The 14,617-nt window shown below is 46.7% G+C and overlaps 1 protein-coding gene across 1 annotated transcript in view; it reads left to right on the top strand.

The window, feature by feature from the left end:
• LOC146334708 (uncharacterized) overlaps positions 1-14,391 on the top strand; it is a 50,820-nt gene extending 36,429 nt beyond the window's left edge. Inside the window, exons 11-14 of the mRNA XM_084823629.1 lie at positions 9,735-9,839; positions 9,973-10,076; positions 11,590-11,675; positions 13,150-14,391. Coding sequence (XP_084679755.1) covers positions 9,735-9,839; positions 9,973-10,076; positions 11,590-11,675; positions 13,150-13,237 — 383 coding nt within the window. The 3' untranslated portion in view covers positions 13,238-14,391. The remainder of the gene's footprint in view (positions 1-9,734; positions 9,840-9,972; positions 10,077-11,589; positions 11,676-13,149) is intronic.
• The last annotated feature ends 226 nt before the right edge of the window (positions 14,392-14,617 follow it).

The following is a 14,617-nucleotide window of genomic DNA, read 5'->3' as shown; positions in this document are numbered from 1 at the left end:
TAAGCAGGGCGACAATATACAGCCTTGTCGTACTCCTTTCCCAATTTTGAACCAGTCGGTTGTTCCATGTCCGGTTCTTGTTGCTTCTTGTCCCTTGTACAGGTTTCTCAGAAGACAGGTAAGGTGGTCTGGTACTCCCATCTCTTTCAGAATGTACCATAGTTTGTTATGTTCCACACAATCAAAGGATTTAGCGTAGTCAATGAAGCAGAAAGAGACGTGTTTCTGGAATTCTCTTGCTTTCTCCATGATCCAACGAAAGTTGGCGATTTGATCTCTAGTTCCTCTGCCTCTTCGAAACCCAGCTTGTACTTCTGGTAGTTCTCAGTTCACATGCTGCTTAAGCCTAGCCTGTAGGATTTTGAGCATAATCTTGTTGGCATGTGAAATGAGCGCAATTGTACGGTAGTTTGAACACTCTTTGGCGTTGCCCTTCTTTGGAATTGGAATGTAAACTGACCTTTTCCAGTCTTGTGGCCACTGTTGAGTGTCCCAAATTTGTTGGCATATTGAGTGCAGCACTTTAACAGCATCATCTTTTAGGATTTTAAATAGCTCGGCTGGAATACTGTCATCTCCGCTAGCTTTGTTGTTACTAATGCTTCCTAAGGCCCACTTGACTTCACTCTCGAGGATGTCCGACTCAAGTTCAGTGACCGCACTATCATGGCTATCAGGGACATTCAGATCTTTCCTGTATAGTTCTTCTGTGTATTCACAACAATGATCAGTAAGGTCCCATGGCAAGCAATGCTAGCGAGAAAAGGAGTCCAAGATGGGTGGGAACTTTTAAAAAAGGAAATTCTCAAGGCACAATCACAAACAATTCCAACAAGAAGAAAAGGTGGAAGACAACAGAAGAAGCCAATGTGGCTTCACAAAAAGCTTAGGGATGACCTGAAAACAAAAAAGGACACATATAGGAAGTGGAAAGAAGGCCAAGTAACAAAGGAAGAGTACAGGCAGGTAGCACAGAATTGCAGGGATGGCGTCAGGAAGGCTAAAGCGGAGAACGAGGTGAGGTTAGCGAGGGATGCTAAAAACAACAAAAAGGCTTTCTTCAGCTACGTGCATAGTAAAAGGCAGAGGAAAGAAATGGTGGTTCAGCTATTAAATAAGGATGGCAAAATGATAACAGAGGACAAAGAAAAGGCAGAGGTGCTCAATTCCTACTTTGGCTCAGTCTTCTCCCAAAAGAGGGTCTATGACCCCCCTGGCAAAGGCGAAGTACAGGCTGAAGGGGCAGGATTGCAGCTTGAGATCGACAGGCATATGGTCAAGGAACACCTCATTACTTTGAATGAGTTCAAATCTCCAGGGCCAGATGAACTGCATCCTAGAGTCATAAAGGAACTGGCAGAAGAACTCTCAGAACCGCTGTCTATTCTCTTTGAGAAATCATGGAGGACCGGGGAAGTGCCAGATGACTGGAGGAGGGCTAACGTTGTCCCTATCTTCAAAAAGGGTAAAAAGGAGGAACCTGGGAACTACAGACCAGTCAGTCTGACATCAATCCCTGGGAAAATTCTGGAGCAGATCATAAAGCAATCCATCTGGAAGCACCTTGACAACAATGCCGTGATTACTCGAAGCCAACATGGATTTGTCAAAAACAAGTCCTGCCAGACAAATCTGATCTCATTTTTTGATCAAGTCACCTCCCTTGTAGACCGTGGGAATGCTGTAGACATCATATACCTCGACTTCAGCAAAGCTTTCGACAAAGTGCCCCATGATATCCTGATGAGCAAACTAGCTCGAAGTGGGCTAGATGAAACAACGATCATGTGGATCCACAGTTGGCTACAGAATCGGACTCAAAGAGTGCTTATCAATGGGACCTTCTCAAGCTGGGGAGAGGTAACGAGTGGGGTACCGCAGGGCTCAGTCCTGGGCCCAGTGCTCTTCAATATTTTTATTAATGACTTGGAGGAGGAGGTGCAGGGAATGCTGATCAAATTTGCAGATGACACAAAATTGGGAGGGATAGCTAATACTTTGGAAGACAGAAACAAAATTCAAAGTGATCTGGATAGACTGGAGTGCTGGGCAGAAAACAACAGAATGGCATTTAATAGGGACAAATGCCAAGTTCTGCACCTAGGAAAAAGAAACCAAATGCACAGTTACAAGATGGGGGATACGTGGCTCAACCACACTACGAGCGAGAAGGATCTTGGAATTGTCGTCGATCACAAGCTGAATATGAGCCAACAATGTGATGTGGCTGCAAAAAAGGCAAATGCTATTTTGGGCTGCATTCATAGAAGCATTGCTTCCAAATCCCGGGAAGTACTAGTTCCCCTCTACTCAGCACTGGTTAGGCCTCATCTGGAGTACTGTGTCCAGTTCTGGGCACCACACTTTAAGAAGGATGCAGACAAGCTGGAGAGGGTTCAAAGGAGGGCAACAAAGATGATCAGGGGACTGGAAACAAAGCCCTATGAAGAGAGACTGAAAGAACTGGGCATGTTTAGCCTTGAGAAGAGAAGACTGAGGGGAGATATGATAGCACTCTTCAAGTACTTGAAAGGTTGTCACAGAGAAGAAGGCCAGGATCTCTTCTTGATCATCCCAGAGTGCAGGACACGGAATAATGGGCTCAAGTTACAGGAAGCCAGATTCCGACTGAACATCAGGAAAAACTTCCTGAGTGTCAGAGCAATACGGCAATGGAACCAATTACCTGGGGAGGTGGTGGGCTCTCCCACACTGGAGGCCTTCAAGACGAGGCTGGACAGCCATTTGTCAGGGATGCTCTGACTTGGATTCCTGCATTGAGCAGGGGGTTGGACTCGATGGCCTTGTAGGCCCCTTCCAACCCTACTATTCTATGATTCTATGATTCTATGATTCTTGCCACCTCTTCTTAATCTCATCTGCTTCTGTTAGGTCCCTGCCTTCTTTGTCCTTTATCAAGCCCATCTTTGCACAAAACGTTCCCTTGAGATCTCCGATTTTCTTGAAGAGATCTCTAGTCTTTCCCATTCTGTTGTTTTCCTCGATTTCTTTGCATTGTTCATTTAAGAAGGCCTTCTTGTCTCTCCTTGCTATTCTCTGGAACTCTGCATTCAGTTGGGTATATCTTCCCCTTTCTCCCTTGCTTTTCGCTTCCCTTCTTTCCTCAGCTACTTGTAAAGCCTCATCAGACAGCCACTTGGCTTTCTTGCATTTCTTTTTCTTTGGGATGGATTTAGTTGCTGCCTCCTGAACAATGTTACAGACCTCCATCCATAGTTCCTCAGGCACTCTGTCTATCAGGTCTAATCCCTTAAATCTATTCCTCACCTCCACTGTATATTCTTTTAATTATTGATTAATTAAAATTTTATACCACCCAACTGGCAAATGCCCTCATAAAAAGCCAAAACAGCAATAAAATTGCTCTGATGTGCGTGTACAGTCCCCTAACTTACTGGTGTTGGGGGACTTCAACGTACATTCGGAGGCCATCCTCACAGGAGCACCTCGGGACTTCATGGAGACCATGGCCTCCTGGGAGCTGCACCATATTCTAACTGGGCCCACCCATGTAGCCGGTCATGCACTAGACCTTGTGTTTGTTTCTGGAGAAGCGGGGAGTGATCTGGAAGTCGGGGGTATATCCACCACCCCCTTGTCATGGTCAGATCACTATCTCGTGATGTTGGACTTCTCGGTTCCACAACCCCTCCGCAGGGGTGGAGGACCCATTAAAATGGTCCGCCCCAGGCGTCTTATGGATCCAAATGGATTCCTGAACGCGCTTGGGGATTCTCTGGGGCATGCCAACGGCCACTCGGTCGAGACCCTGGTGGGTGGCTGGAATGCCGCAATTACTGGGGCATTAGATCGGGTGGCTCCGAAACGCCCTCTCCCCCTGAACAGGGCTCGGACTGCACCATGGTTCAATCCGCGGTTACGAGCTCTGAAACAGGAGGTGAGACGGCTAGAGCGCCGGTGGCGGAAGTCTCGCTCCAAAGACGATCAGACACGGGCTAGAGCTATATCTTCAGCCTATCACGTGGCGGTGAAGGCAGCAAAAAAGGAATATTATGCTGCCTCCATCGCGTCTGCAGAGTGCTGCCCCAGGAGGCTGTTCCAAGTGGTCCGGAGCCTGGTCGGTCCTGTGGCTCCGGAACCACTGGAGCATTCTAAGGCCTCCTGTGAGGCTTTGGCAAGGCACTTTGCAGATAAAATTGATCAGATTAGGTGTGTTACTCTGCACACTGTGGATACAGTTAGTGAGCAAGAGGCGGCCTGTGGCAAACCGGTTTTGTGGGATCGGTTCCAGCTTCTTCCTCCTGATGAAGTGGACAAGGTGCTTTCATCTGTAAGGCCGACCACCTGCTTACTTGATCCTTGCCCATCTTGGCTCATTATGAGCTGCAGGGAGAGACTGGGTGAGGGGATCAAGGCGGTGGTGAATGCCTCCCTTGAGGAGGGAGTGATGCCATCAGCCCTCAAGGAGGCAGTGATAAGACCGCTCTTAAAGAAGCCCTCCTTGGATCCTCAAGTTCTGAACAACTTTCGCCCAGTCTCAAATCTGCCATTTTTGGGCAAGGTGATTGAGCGGGTGGTGGCGGTGCAGTTGAAGGCACACTTGGAAGAAACTGATTATCTAGACCCATTTCAGTCGGGCTTCAGGCCTGGGCATGGGACAGAAACGGCCTTGGTCGCCTTGGTGGATGATATGAGGAGGGCTCTGGATAGGGGTGAATGCTCCTTCCTTGTTCTCCTCGACCTCTCAGCGGCTTTTGATACCGTTGACCACGGTATCCTCCTGGACCGCCTGGAGGGGTTGGGCATTGGAGACACTGTATTGCGGTGGTTCCGGTCCTTCCTCTCCGGCAGGTACCAGAGGGTAGCGCTGGGAGAGGAGGTTTCGGACCCGTGGCCACTTACTTGTGGGGTGCCATAGGGTTCCATCCTCTTCCCGATGCTATTTAACATCTATGTGAAGCCACTGGGGGCTATCATCAGGAGGTTTGGGGTGCAGTGTCATCAATATGCGGATGACACGCAGCTCTACCTCTCATTCAAATCTTCACCAAGGTTGGCCGTAGAATCCCTGTCCAAATGTCGGGAGACGGTGAGTGGCTGGATGGGGAGGAATAAGCTGAAGCTCAACCCTGACAAGACCGAGGTACTTTTGGTGGGAGACAAGAGGAGGCTGGGGGATGTTGACCTGGTGTTGAATGGGGTACGGCTACCCTTGAAAGACCAGGTCCGCAGCCTGGGGGTCATTTTGGACTCCCAGCTGTCCATGGAGGCTCAGGTGTCAGCTGTGAGCCGGACAGCGCTGTATCAACTCCGTCTGATACGGCGGCTGCGCCCCTTCCTTCCCGACCATCTGCTCCCATCGGTAGTACATGCCCTGGTCTCCTCTCGTTTAGACTACTGTAATGCGCTCTACGTAGGGTTACCCTTGAAGACGGTTCGGAAGCTGCAGCTGGTACAGAACGCGGCGGCTCGCCTGATTAAAGGCAGCCGCCGGCGAGATCACATCACTCCAGTGCTGAAGGAGTTGCACTGGTTACCAGTTGTTTTCCGGGCCAAATTCAAGGTGTTGGTTTTGACCTTTAAAACCCTATATGGTTCCAGCCCAGCCTATCTTGAGGAGCGCCTCCAGCAACACCAGACAGGCCGCTTAACAAGATCAGCCTCGGATGGCCTTCTCTCTGTCCCATCAGCCAGGACAGCTAGACTGGTGGGGACGAGGGAGAGGGCCTTCTCTGTGGTGGCCCCCACTCTGTGGAACTCCCTCCCTAGGGAACTCCGTCATGCCCCCTCTTTAATGAGCTTCCGTCGTGCATTAAAAACGTGGTTGTTCAGGCAGGCATTTGGGGTGGGTTAGGGTATTTTTAAAAAAAAAAATTATGGTAAAATTTTATTGTTTTAAATTGTTTTATGGTGGGTTGTACATCGCCCAGAGTGGCTGGGTGACCAGTCAGATGGGTGATTAATAAATTTAATAAATAAAATAAATAAAATAAAAATAAAATAACAAGGCATTGACTTGGCATCTAAATAGATAGTGGATACCAGCTGGATCTCCCTGGGCAGAACATTCCACAGACAGGAGGGCCACGACAGAGAAGGCTCTTTCCCTGGTAGCTCTTTCTATCACACCATTGTGGGCGGCAGAACCCAAGAAAGAGCCTATGAAGTTGATGCTGATGATACTGATGGTGATGATAATAATAATATTTATTTATTTATTTATTTATTTATATCCCGCCTTTTCCCCAATACTGGGACTCAAGGCAGCTTTACAATATTAAAACATGTACAGTTAAAACATATAAATAGAAATATACAAAGTTAAAAATATAATTAAATAATCAATATTAAAATTGTATAAAATATCAGAATTTTAAAAACAATATAAACAATAGTACCAATCCATCACATTCTCACAGGTCCAGACTATCTATCCCCAAAGGCCTGCCGACAAAAAAGTTTTTGCCTGCCTGCAGAAACATACCAAGGAGGGTGCCACTCTCGCCTCCCTGGGAAGGGAATTCCAGAGCCTTGGGGCAGCCACCAAGAAGGCCCTCTCCCGCGTTCCTCCCAGGCGAGCCTGTGATGGTGGCGGGATTGTGAGAACGAGCAGGCTCATGGGGGAGAATACGGTCTTTCAAATAACCTGGACCTGAGCTGTATAGGGCTTTATAGGTCACGACCAGCACTTTGAATTGTGACCGGAAACAGACTGAGAGCCAGTGACGACGTTTAAGCAGGGGAGTGGTATGCTCCCTGTAGCCAGCCCCAGTCAACATCGGGCAGCAGCAGCTCTTTGAACCAGCTGAAGTTTCCGAACACTCTTCAGAGGCAGCCCCACTTACAGTGTGTACAGTAATCCAAACAGGATGTAACTAAGGCATGTGGCCAAGTTGATCTTAACCATCGGGCAGGAATATATAGGAGAAGGTGCTTCTTCAGGTAGAAAGGTCTTAAGCCATTTAGAACGTCAAAGGTCAGCACCAACACTTTCAATCGGGTCCAGAAACTGACCGGCAGCTTGCACAGTTGCTGTAGCACTGGAGTAATATGTTCAAAACAGAGTATGTTCTGTCCAATCTTTTAAAGCCATCTAAGCTAATGCCTCATTCCCACATCTTGTGAATGAATTCCACCAACTAACTAAGCATTGCATGAAGGAGAACTCTGTCCCCAAACTTGGAGGACTTTGAGATCTAGCATTACAAGGGAGAAAAAACTTCCCTCTTTCCACTTTCTCCACACCGCGCACAGATGTTTCTAAAAACATAATTTCACTCTTCCCTTGTCTTTTTTTTCCTAAGCTCAAAGCTCTCATAGGAAACATTTCCCCCCCCCCTTCTTATGTCCCTTTAGCATCAGGTAAAGGCTTTTTTAAATGTCAAGTGAGTCTGGTTTACTGTATGGTTTTAACTGTCTGCTGAATTACATATTGCTGTGCTCTGCAGTACCACTGATTTTCTTGGTTATTTTTAATGTTCTAAGTCGCCCTGAACACAATTGCTGATAGGGTAGAGTATAAATGTTGCAATAAACAGAAATAAACAGAAATAAAATTGGGCAAGTGCACCAGTCCCCTGATCATTATGAGGAGGGTTTTGGATAGGGGTGAATGCTCCTTCCTTGTTCTCCTCAACCTCTCAGTGGCTTTTGATACTGTTGACCATGGTATCCTCCTGGACCGCCTGGAGGGGTTGGGCATTAGAGACATCGTATTACAGTGATTCCAGTTAGGGATGTCAGAGAATTCCGTGACAGATCTCAGTGAGGCCGAATGCCAGTGCATTCGGCCCTCCAAAACCATCGCGGAACGAAGTCCCCGCCCGCCCAACCCACGAAAGGTGCGTGGGACGAAGTGGCCACAGGACTGCTGTGCAAATGGCGGCCGTCCTGTGGCCACCATTCGCGTCTTCCTCTTCAGCTGTGATAGGCTACGTAAATACTTACGTAGCCTATCACGGCTAATGCAGGGACACCATTTGCGTCCCTGTGGAGGCCGTGATAGGCTACGTAAGTATTTACGTAGCCTATCATGGCAGGGGGGGGGAAACCACAGCGTACGCAAATGGCGGCAGCTACCGCCATTTGCGTACACTGGGGTTTTCCCCCTGACGTGATAGGCTACATAAATACTTACGTAGCCTATCACGGTGAAAGAAAGGGACGCAAATGACGGCGGCTACGACAGCCGCCATTTGCGTCCCTGCAGGGCTGCCCAGTGGCCGGATGTCCGGCTGTGGGAGGCTGGCCAGGATTCCGGGGGGAGGCACGGAGCACCTCCCCCCCCGGCGAGGATTCCGGGGGGAGGCACGGAGCGCCTCCTCCCCCCCAGTGGAACCCGGCGGAGCCAGGTAAGTGGGGTTTCGTACACCCCTAGTTCCAGTCCTTCCTCTCTGGCAGGTACCAGAGGGTAGCACTGGGAGAGGAGGTGTCGGACCCGTGGCTGCTCACATGTGGGGTGCCACAGGGTTCCATCCTCTCCCCGATGCTATTTAACATCTATGTGAAGCCGCTGGGGGCTATCATCAGGAGGTCTGGGGTGCGTGTCATCAATATGCGGATGACACGCAGCTCTACCGCTCGTTCAAATCTTCACCAGGGTTGGCCATGGGATCCCTGTCCAAATGTCTGGAGATGGTGAGTGGCTGGATGGGGAGGAATAAGCTGAAGCTGAACCTTGACAAGGCCGAGGTACTTCTGGTGGGAGACAAGAGGAGGTCGGGGGATGTTGACCTGGTGTTGAATAGGGTGCGGCTACCCTTGAAAGTCATTTTAGACTCCCAGCTGTCCATGGAGGCTCAGGTGTCAGCCATGAGCCGGGCTGCGCTGTACCAACTCCATCTGATACGGCGGCTGCGCCCCTACCTTCCCGACCATCTGCTCCCATCGGTAGTACATGCCCTGGTCTCCTCTCGTCTAGACTACTGTAATGTGCTCTATGTGGGGTTACCCTTGAAGACGGTTCGGAAGCTGCAGCTGGTGCAGAACACGGCAGCTCGCCTGATTAAAGGCAGCCACCGGTGTGATCACATCACTCCGGTGCTGAAGCAGTTGCACTGGCTACCAGTTGTTTTCTGGGCCAAATTCAAGGTGTTGGTTTTGACCTGTAAAACCCTATATGGTTCCGGCCCACCCTATCTCAAGGAGTGCCTCCAGCAACACCAGACAGGCCACTCAACAATATCAGCCTCGGATGGCCTTCTCTCTGTCCCATCAGCCAAGACAGCTAGGCTGGTGAGGACAAGGGAGAGGGCCTTCTCTATGGTGGCCCCCACTCTGTGGAACTCCCTTCCTAGGGAACTCCACCATGCCCCCTCTTTAATAAGCTTCTGCCATGCACTGAAAACTTGGTTATTCAGGCAGGCATTTGGGGTGGGTTAGGGTATTTTTAAATAATGTTTTAATGTATAATTTTACTGTTTTAAATTGTACCATTGTACATCGCCCAGAGTGGCCGGGTGACTGGCCAGATGGGCAATTAAGAAATTTAACAAATAAATAAATTACGCTTTTTCTGCAGACTTTCTGAGCAGTTGGAAGGAGAGCCTGTAGCCAGGGCTTTATTACACATATTCTGAGCCTAATTTAAAAATTAAATGGAAAAATAAAAATTCTGTGCAAAGGTAAAGCCACATTCTGTGGTTAAAAAAAAGGTTGGATTGTGTGAATGCAAATTAAACCCATTTGTATGTTGCTTATTTGCATAACTTACGTAATTTATTCTGCTTCTGTTGGCCATGAGAACTTTTTAGACACAATGTGGGGACTCTATCTTCTCCTTGGGCCAGTTTTCATTGTGGCTGCAGGACCTGCAATCTGGATTTGGAAGAAAAGAAGGAGAGAATCAGGTAACAGAGGTAGGAAGTGTCCCTATTAATCCTCAAGCCCTGTCAGATGGGACTGGGGGCTTTCCAAGTAGCAGCCACCTTTACTCTTTTGTTTATCCTGAAGCAGGTGATGGAATAATGTGTCTCATGTTACACTCCTCAGCTGTCCTACTCACAATGCCACAGAGTGAGAGCAATCCTGAGCAATCCTACAGAGAAATCTCAAGGAAGAAGAGGAGGAGCCCTACAAAAGGTGGAGGACACCAGGTGAGAGTCTCTTACAGACAGGGCTGCCCCTACCTTTTGGCAGAGTGAGGCAGTGCCTCAGGAGAAGGTTCTGGATGTCATGAAAGGGCAGCAAATTGTTGGTTATTGAACTGATCGATTATGGTTGCATTTTTACTGATAGGGAGACAGTGGGGTGCTTGTGGGATTTTCTGCTTGAGGTGCCAAAGCAACTTGCCTGTTCTTGGTTACTGTACACCTTGCCTGGGAGCTGGATGGCATGATTTGCTGCTTCATCTCAGGCAGCAACATGGCTTGGACCGGCCGTGACTACAAAACAGTTAATTTTTAGGCTTTGGAGAGGGGGCAAGGAGCTATGCAGGACTCTGACATCCCGTTCCTAAACTCTTGAAACCCTACTTAGCCCCCTCCCCTTTGCCATGGCAACTGCCTTATGCCTTAATACATTGCTAGTCTTTGAGGTGCCAGAAAATCCTGTTGGTTATGCTGCACATGGCTACACCTCTGGAAACTTTTGCAGGTGGAAATCTACCTGGCAGAACGGGGTTGGGGTTTTCTGCCATTGCTGCTTATTCTATTCGACTACAGATCCATGGAAATGAAGCCTACTCACGTGGGTGGTTTAAATATCCCATAAAGGGTACTTGGGATCCAGCACTAGTGAATATTAGGTGCTTTATAAATAAATGATTGTCATAAAGAAAAAAAGGAATATTGTCAGGGATTAAAATACAATACAATAAACCTTGCAAAGTAGTGGAAAAACAAATGAAACGTCAAACAGTCTTTTAAGCATGATGTCTAGCGTCCCCTGGTAAAGGTCAGGAAATCGTGGGTGGAGTTTATGAAAGATACAGCTGCCAGATGGCCTGGTACATCGTTGCCTAGCAGAAACCTGATACCGGTGTTTTTATGGTGGAATACTATTTGAATATTATACAAACCACTGCCTTAACTGTTGTTTGACTTGCATTCTTCCACCAGCTCTCCAAAGCTTTGTTCTCATCTGGGAAAAAAATATATAGTCAGGAAACATTTGACAGTTTAAGCTGCAACTGCAGTCCAGTCCAGAAGTGGCTCAGACCCAATGAGCACAACTGTCATTCAGTGGGAACAGGTCTCTGCACTAGGCCCCCTCAATAGTTTCAAGGGCAAATAATATCATGGAAATACTAACAAGATGCAGATAGACAACCTGCAACCATGTCTCCACACATCTTCCTTTCATGCCGTATTCATTGCAAGCAGTATCTTCGGTGCGTGGATATCTCTGGGCCCAAACCAGGGCTGATGAAATTTCAGAAGTGATGGCAAAGGCGAGGGGGCTGAGTAGGGTTTCAAGCATTTAGGATGGGGAGTCACAGTCCTGCATGGCTCCTTGTCCCTCTCCAAAGGCTAAACATTATGTGCACATCTGCCTGATTCATACATCTTTGCTTGGTGCACAATTTAGAACACCTAAGCTGAAGGGTGTTTAGTTTTGTAGTGCAGGATATAAAGGATATTTGTTTTCCTTCTTTATTTTTCCTTTCAGGAATTTGACCATCTCTCTGATCAGAGGCACACAATGAATACTCCCACTGTCTATGCCATGCTCCAGATGCCTGTCCATCTTTCTGAGTAGGTCACCTAAAAATAAGATGAGGATCTAATTGGGGGCTCCAGAAGTGGGGGCGGGGGGGGGCTTCTTATGATCAGGGTTTACCAGTGCTTAGCCACGTTAGAACTAATAGGGGATCAGTCCTGGAATAGGACTGTGAAATAATTATATTAAGAGGAGAGAGAGCTTTTTCCAAGGTACAAAGTGATTTCCCTTCACTACCACATGCCACTTGTCAGGGGTTAGTGGAGAAAGCCTTCTAGATGAGAGGGATGTGACTTCCAAGTACCTGTTTTGAGAATGGAAGCATTGCAGAGCAAAGGTGGAAGTAAAATGCCTGATGGTACTTTCACAGAGACTCTGCAGATTTGTCATTAAAAGCAATTACCTTGTGCATGCACTTGCAGATGGAAGGGCCATGCAAAAATTATTTCAATACAAAGACAATGAACAAAAACTGGAAATGAAAGTATGCTGGTCAGAAATGCAGACAAAGCTACGTTGCACAACCTAACGATGTGAATGAAGAACCCCGATTTCTAAAGGAACTGTGCACATTTCAGTTCCCTTAAGAACTCGGGTTTATGAGTCTAGATGGGAATGGGAACAGGACTATATTTCTTTTTTAAGAGCACTTCCTTTTTTATTTCTCTTTTTATTTTCTTATTCCTAAATCGTCATATCTTTTATCATTGTATCTCAGCTATAACCAGAGGTGTCCTTCACTGTAAAAAAAACAACAAAAACCTGGGGAGGCGTAAACAAGTTCCTGTTAAGATTGGAATCAAAATAGGGTTGCTCTCCATGTTATGGTTTTATGTAATAGAAATGTTTGTCAGACTCACAGAACCATGTTTAGATGCTGAAATCAATAGACGTTTTTCAGTGTATTTCACCGTGATGAAAAAAAATCAGTCTTATTACTAGCTAGTAGCTACAAAGGAATCCAACTAACAGTTCCCAGGACTCCTGGGGGAGAGGGAGGGAAATCCAAGACCCTAAAGCTGGTATCGGATTGGTTTAGGATTGTTGTGGTAAACACCAGCAACAGCAAATGTCTCAGCTGTTCTGGTAGCTCTCCACCACCAAGTGCATGGGGAAACAGGACAGGACAACTTGAATGCCCCTGCCCCATTATCAGCCACTTAGTGTTTATTTCCCACTGCTGGTCTCCAGATCTGAGGCAGAAATTAATCTCCCATGAGTCTCAACATCTGCACTCACTATGTCTTACAGCGGGATCAAACCACTAGTCCATCCAGTTCAGAATTGCCTATTCTGACAAGCAGCAGCTCTCCAAGGTTTGGGGCAAAGAAAGACTTTTTCCATAACCTGCTATGTTATGGCTTTTTTCCATAACCTGTTAACTGGAGATGTCAGAGATTGAACCCGGGGCCTTCTGCATCAAAAGCAGAAGGCCAGCCCCTCTCCCTTTCAAAGCCTTATCTGAAATCTTTGCTCAGAGCTGACAGATTTACTTCTCCGGGGATGTAGGTGCTTAGGCCTAAGTGCCGATGGCCAACGAAGGCCTTTGGATACCATCAAAAATAGCTCCTCTGATGTCAGGGCCAAACTCCAGTAAGAATAGTTTTCCAGTCCAAGGACAGGATATCTGATGGAAACACCAGTGGATTCGTCATGTTTCTGTTGCATTGTATTGGCTATGAACCAAACCAAAAACAAAATACATGCCTGAACAGCTCAGGACCAAGGTATCTCAGGAAATGCTGTGAGAGAGACTGCCCAAGAATTGCTCCACAAGGCGATTCAGTCAACGTGGTGATCAAGCATGAGAGACAGGACCTTTTCCACTGGGGCCCCAAGTAACTGAGCAAGCTCCCAAGAGAGAGGTATGCCTGGCTCCATCGCTGCCTGCCTTCAAGGCTGTGACATTTCAACAAGTTTTAAAGTAGCTGAGGCCTGATGTGACTGTATTCTTCTATTGTTTTGGTTTAATTATCTATTTTTGTATGGTTTTGATTGTTTTGTGGTTTTAGTATAAACTGCCTTAGACGGAAGTTGTACAGTAAGGCAGGGTATTGTAACAAAGAAATAATACATCTTTCTTCTTTATGTGCCTTATTCGAATCAAAATCATTTCGGCCATATCTGAACTACTTTTTCATTTAACTAAATACTTGTTCTTTTCTACCGCAAAGTTTCCAGCAATGCTGCATGGATTGCAGCCAGCAACATGTTGTATGCTGGATCTGTGTTGTTACTGCTAGTGGAGGACTGTTGTTGGTGAAATGCCTCCCTTCAGGAAGGAAGGGATTGTACAAAATTAGTTTAACCTTCCTTACTCAGTCATTTATTTAGGGCACAATCCTATGCATGTTTAGACAGAGAAAAGGCGTACAGCTTCCAGCATGCCCCAGCCAGCCATAGGATTGCACCCTTAATCTATTTGTATCCCACCTTTTAGGGTAAAACCCTTCATATTGAGAAGCTGATATCCCTGGACTCTTTCAATCTAATTTCAGATTCAGTTTTGAAACCAAGCCAGATAACATTAGTGTGGGTGATTGATGTTTACCTCTTGCAAATGACAGCTAATTGTCATCAAATTATTCAAGAGATACTGAAAAGACATTTCTGTTCAATGCAACTGCAATTCCTTGCATGCATTTTTCTTTACTTAGTTGTCGTATTATATTTGTAAATATGTGTGTGTGCCAAATTGCATTTCTGAGTGCAAAGATACTTGACTGTAGAACTTGTAAGTATTAAATGTGTAAAAAAAATGTGAGGAAGTCAATAAGCCGCTTTGATTTCACACTTCAAATGTTTTCTAACTTACTGTGTGGGAAATTGCCATTGTTGGGTTTGTTTTCGTTCTGCAAACTGCAAGATTCTCTGTTAGGCCACAAATTGAGAAGACTGTAATTTTGTCAGCCTTTTATCTCCTTTCTGGTGTGCTCAACTAGAATTTAAATACACAACTTCACGAATATTTGCCAAC

Source organism: Heloderma suspectum, chromosome 17 (genome assembly GCF_057233095.1).
Source record: "Heloderma suspectum isolate Gila_16-S chromosome 17, 16-S_ref, whole genome shotgun sequence".
NCBI classification, from domain to species: Eukaryota; Metazoa; Chordata; class Lepidosauria; order Squamata; family Helodermatidae; genus Heloderma; species Heloderma suspectum.
This window is presented reverse-complemented; position numbering and strand designations above follow the sequence as displayed.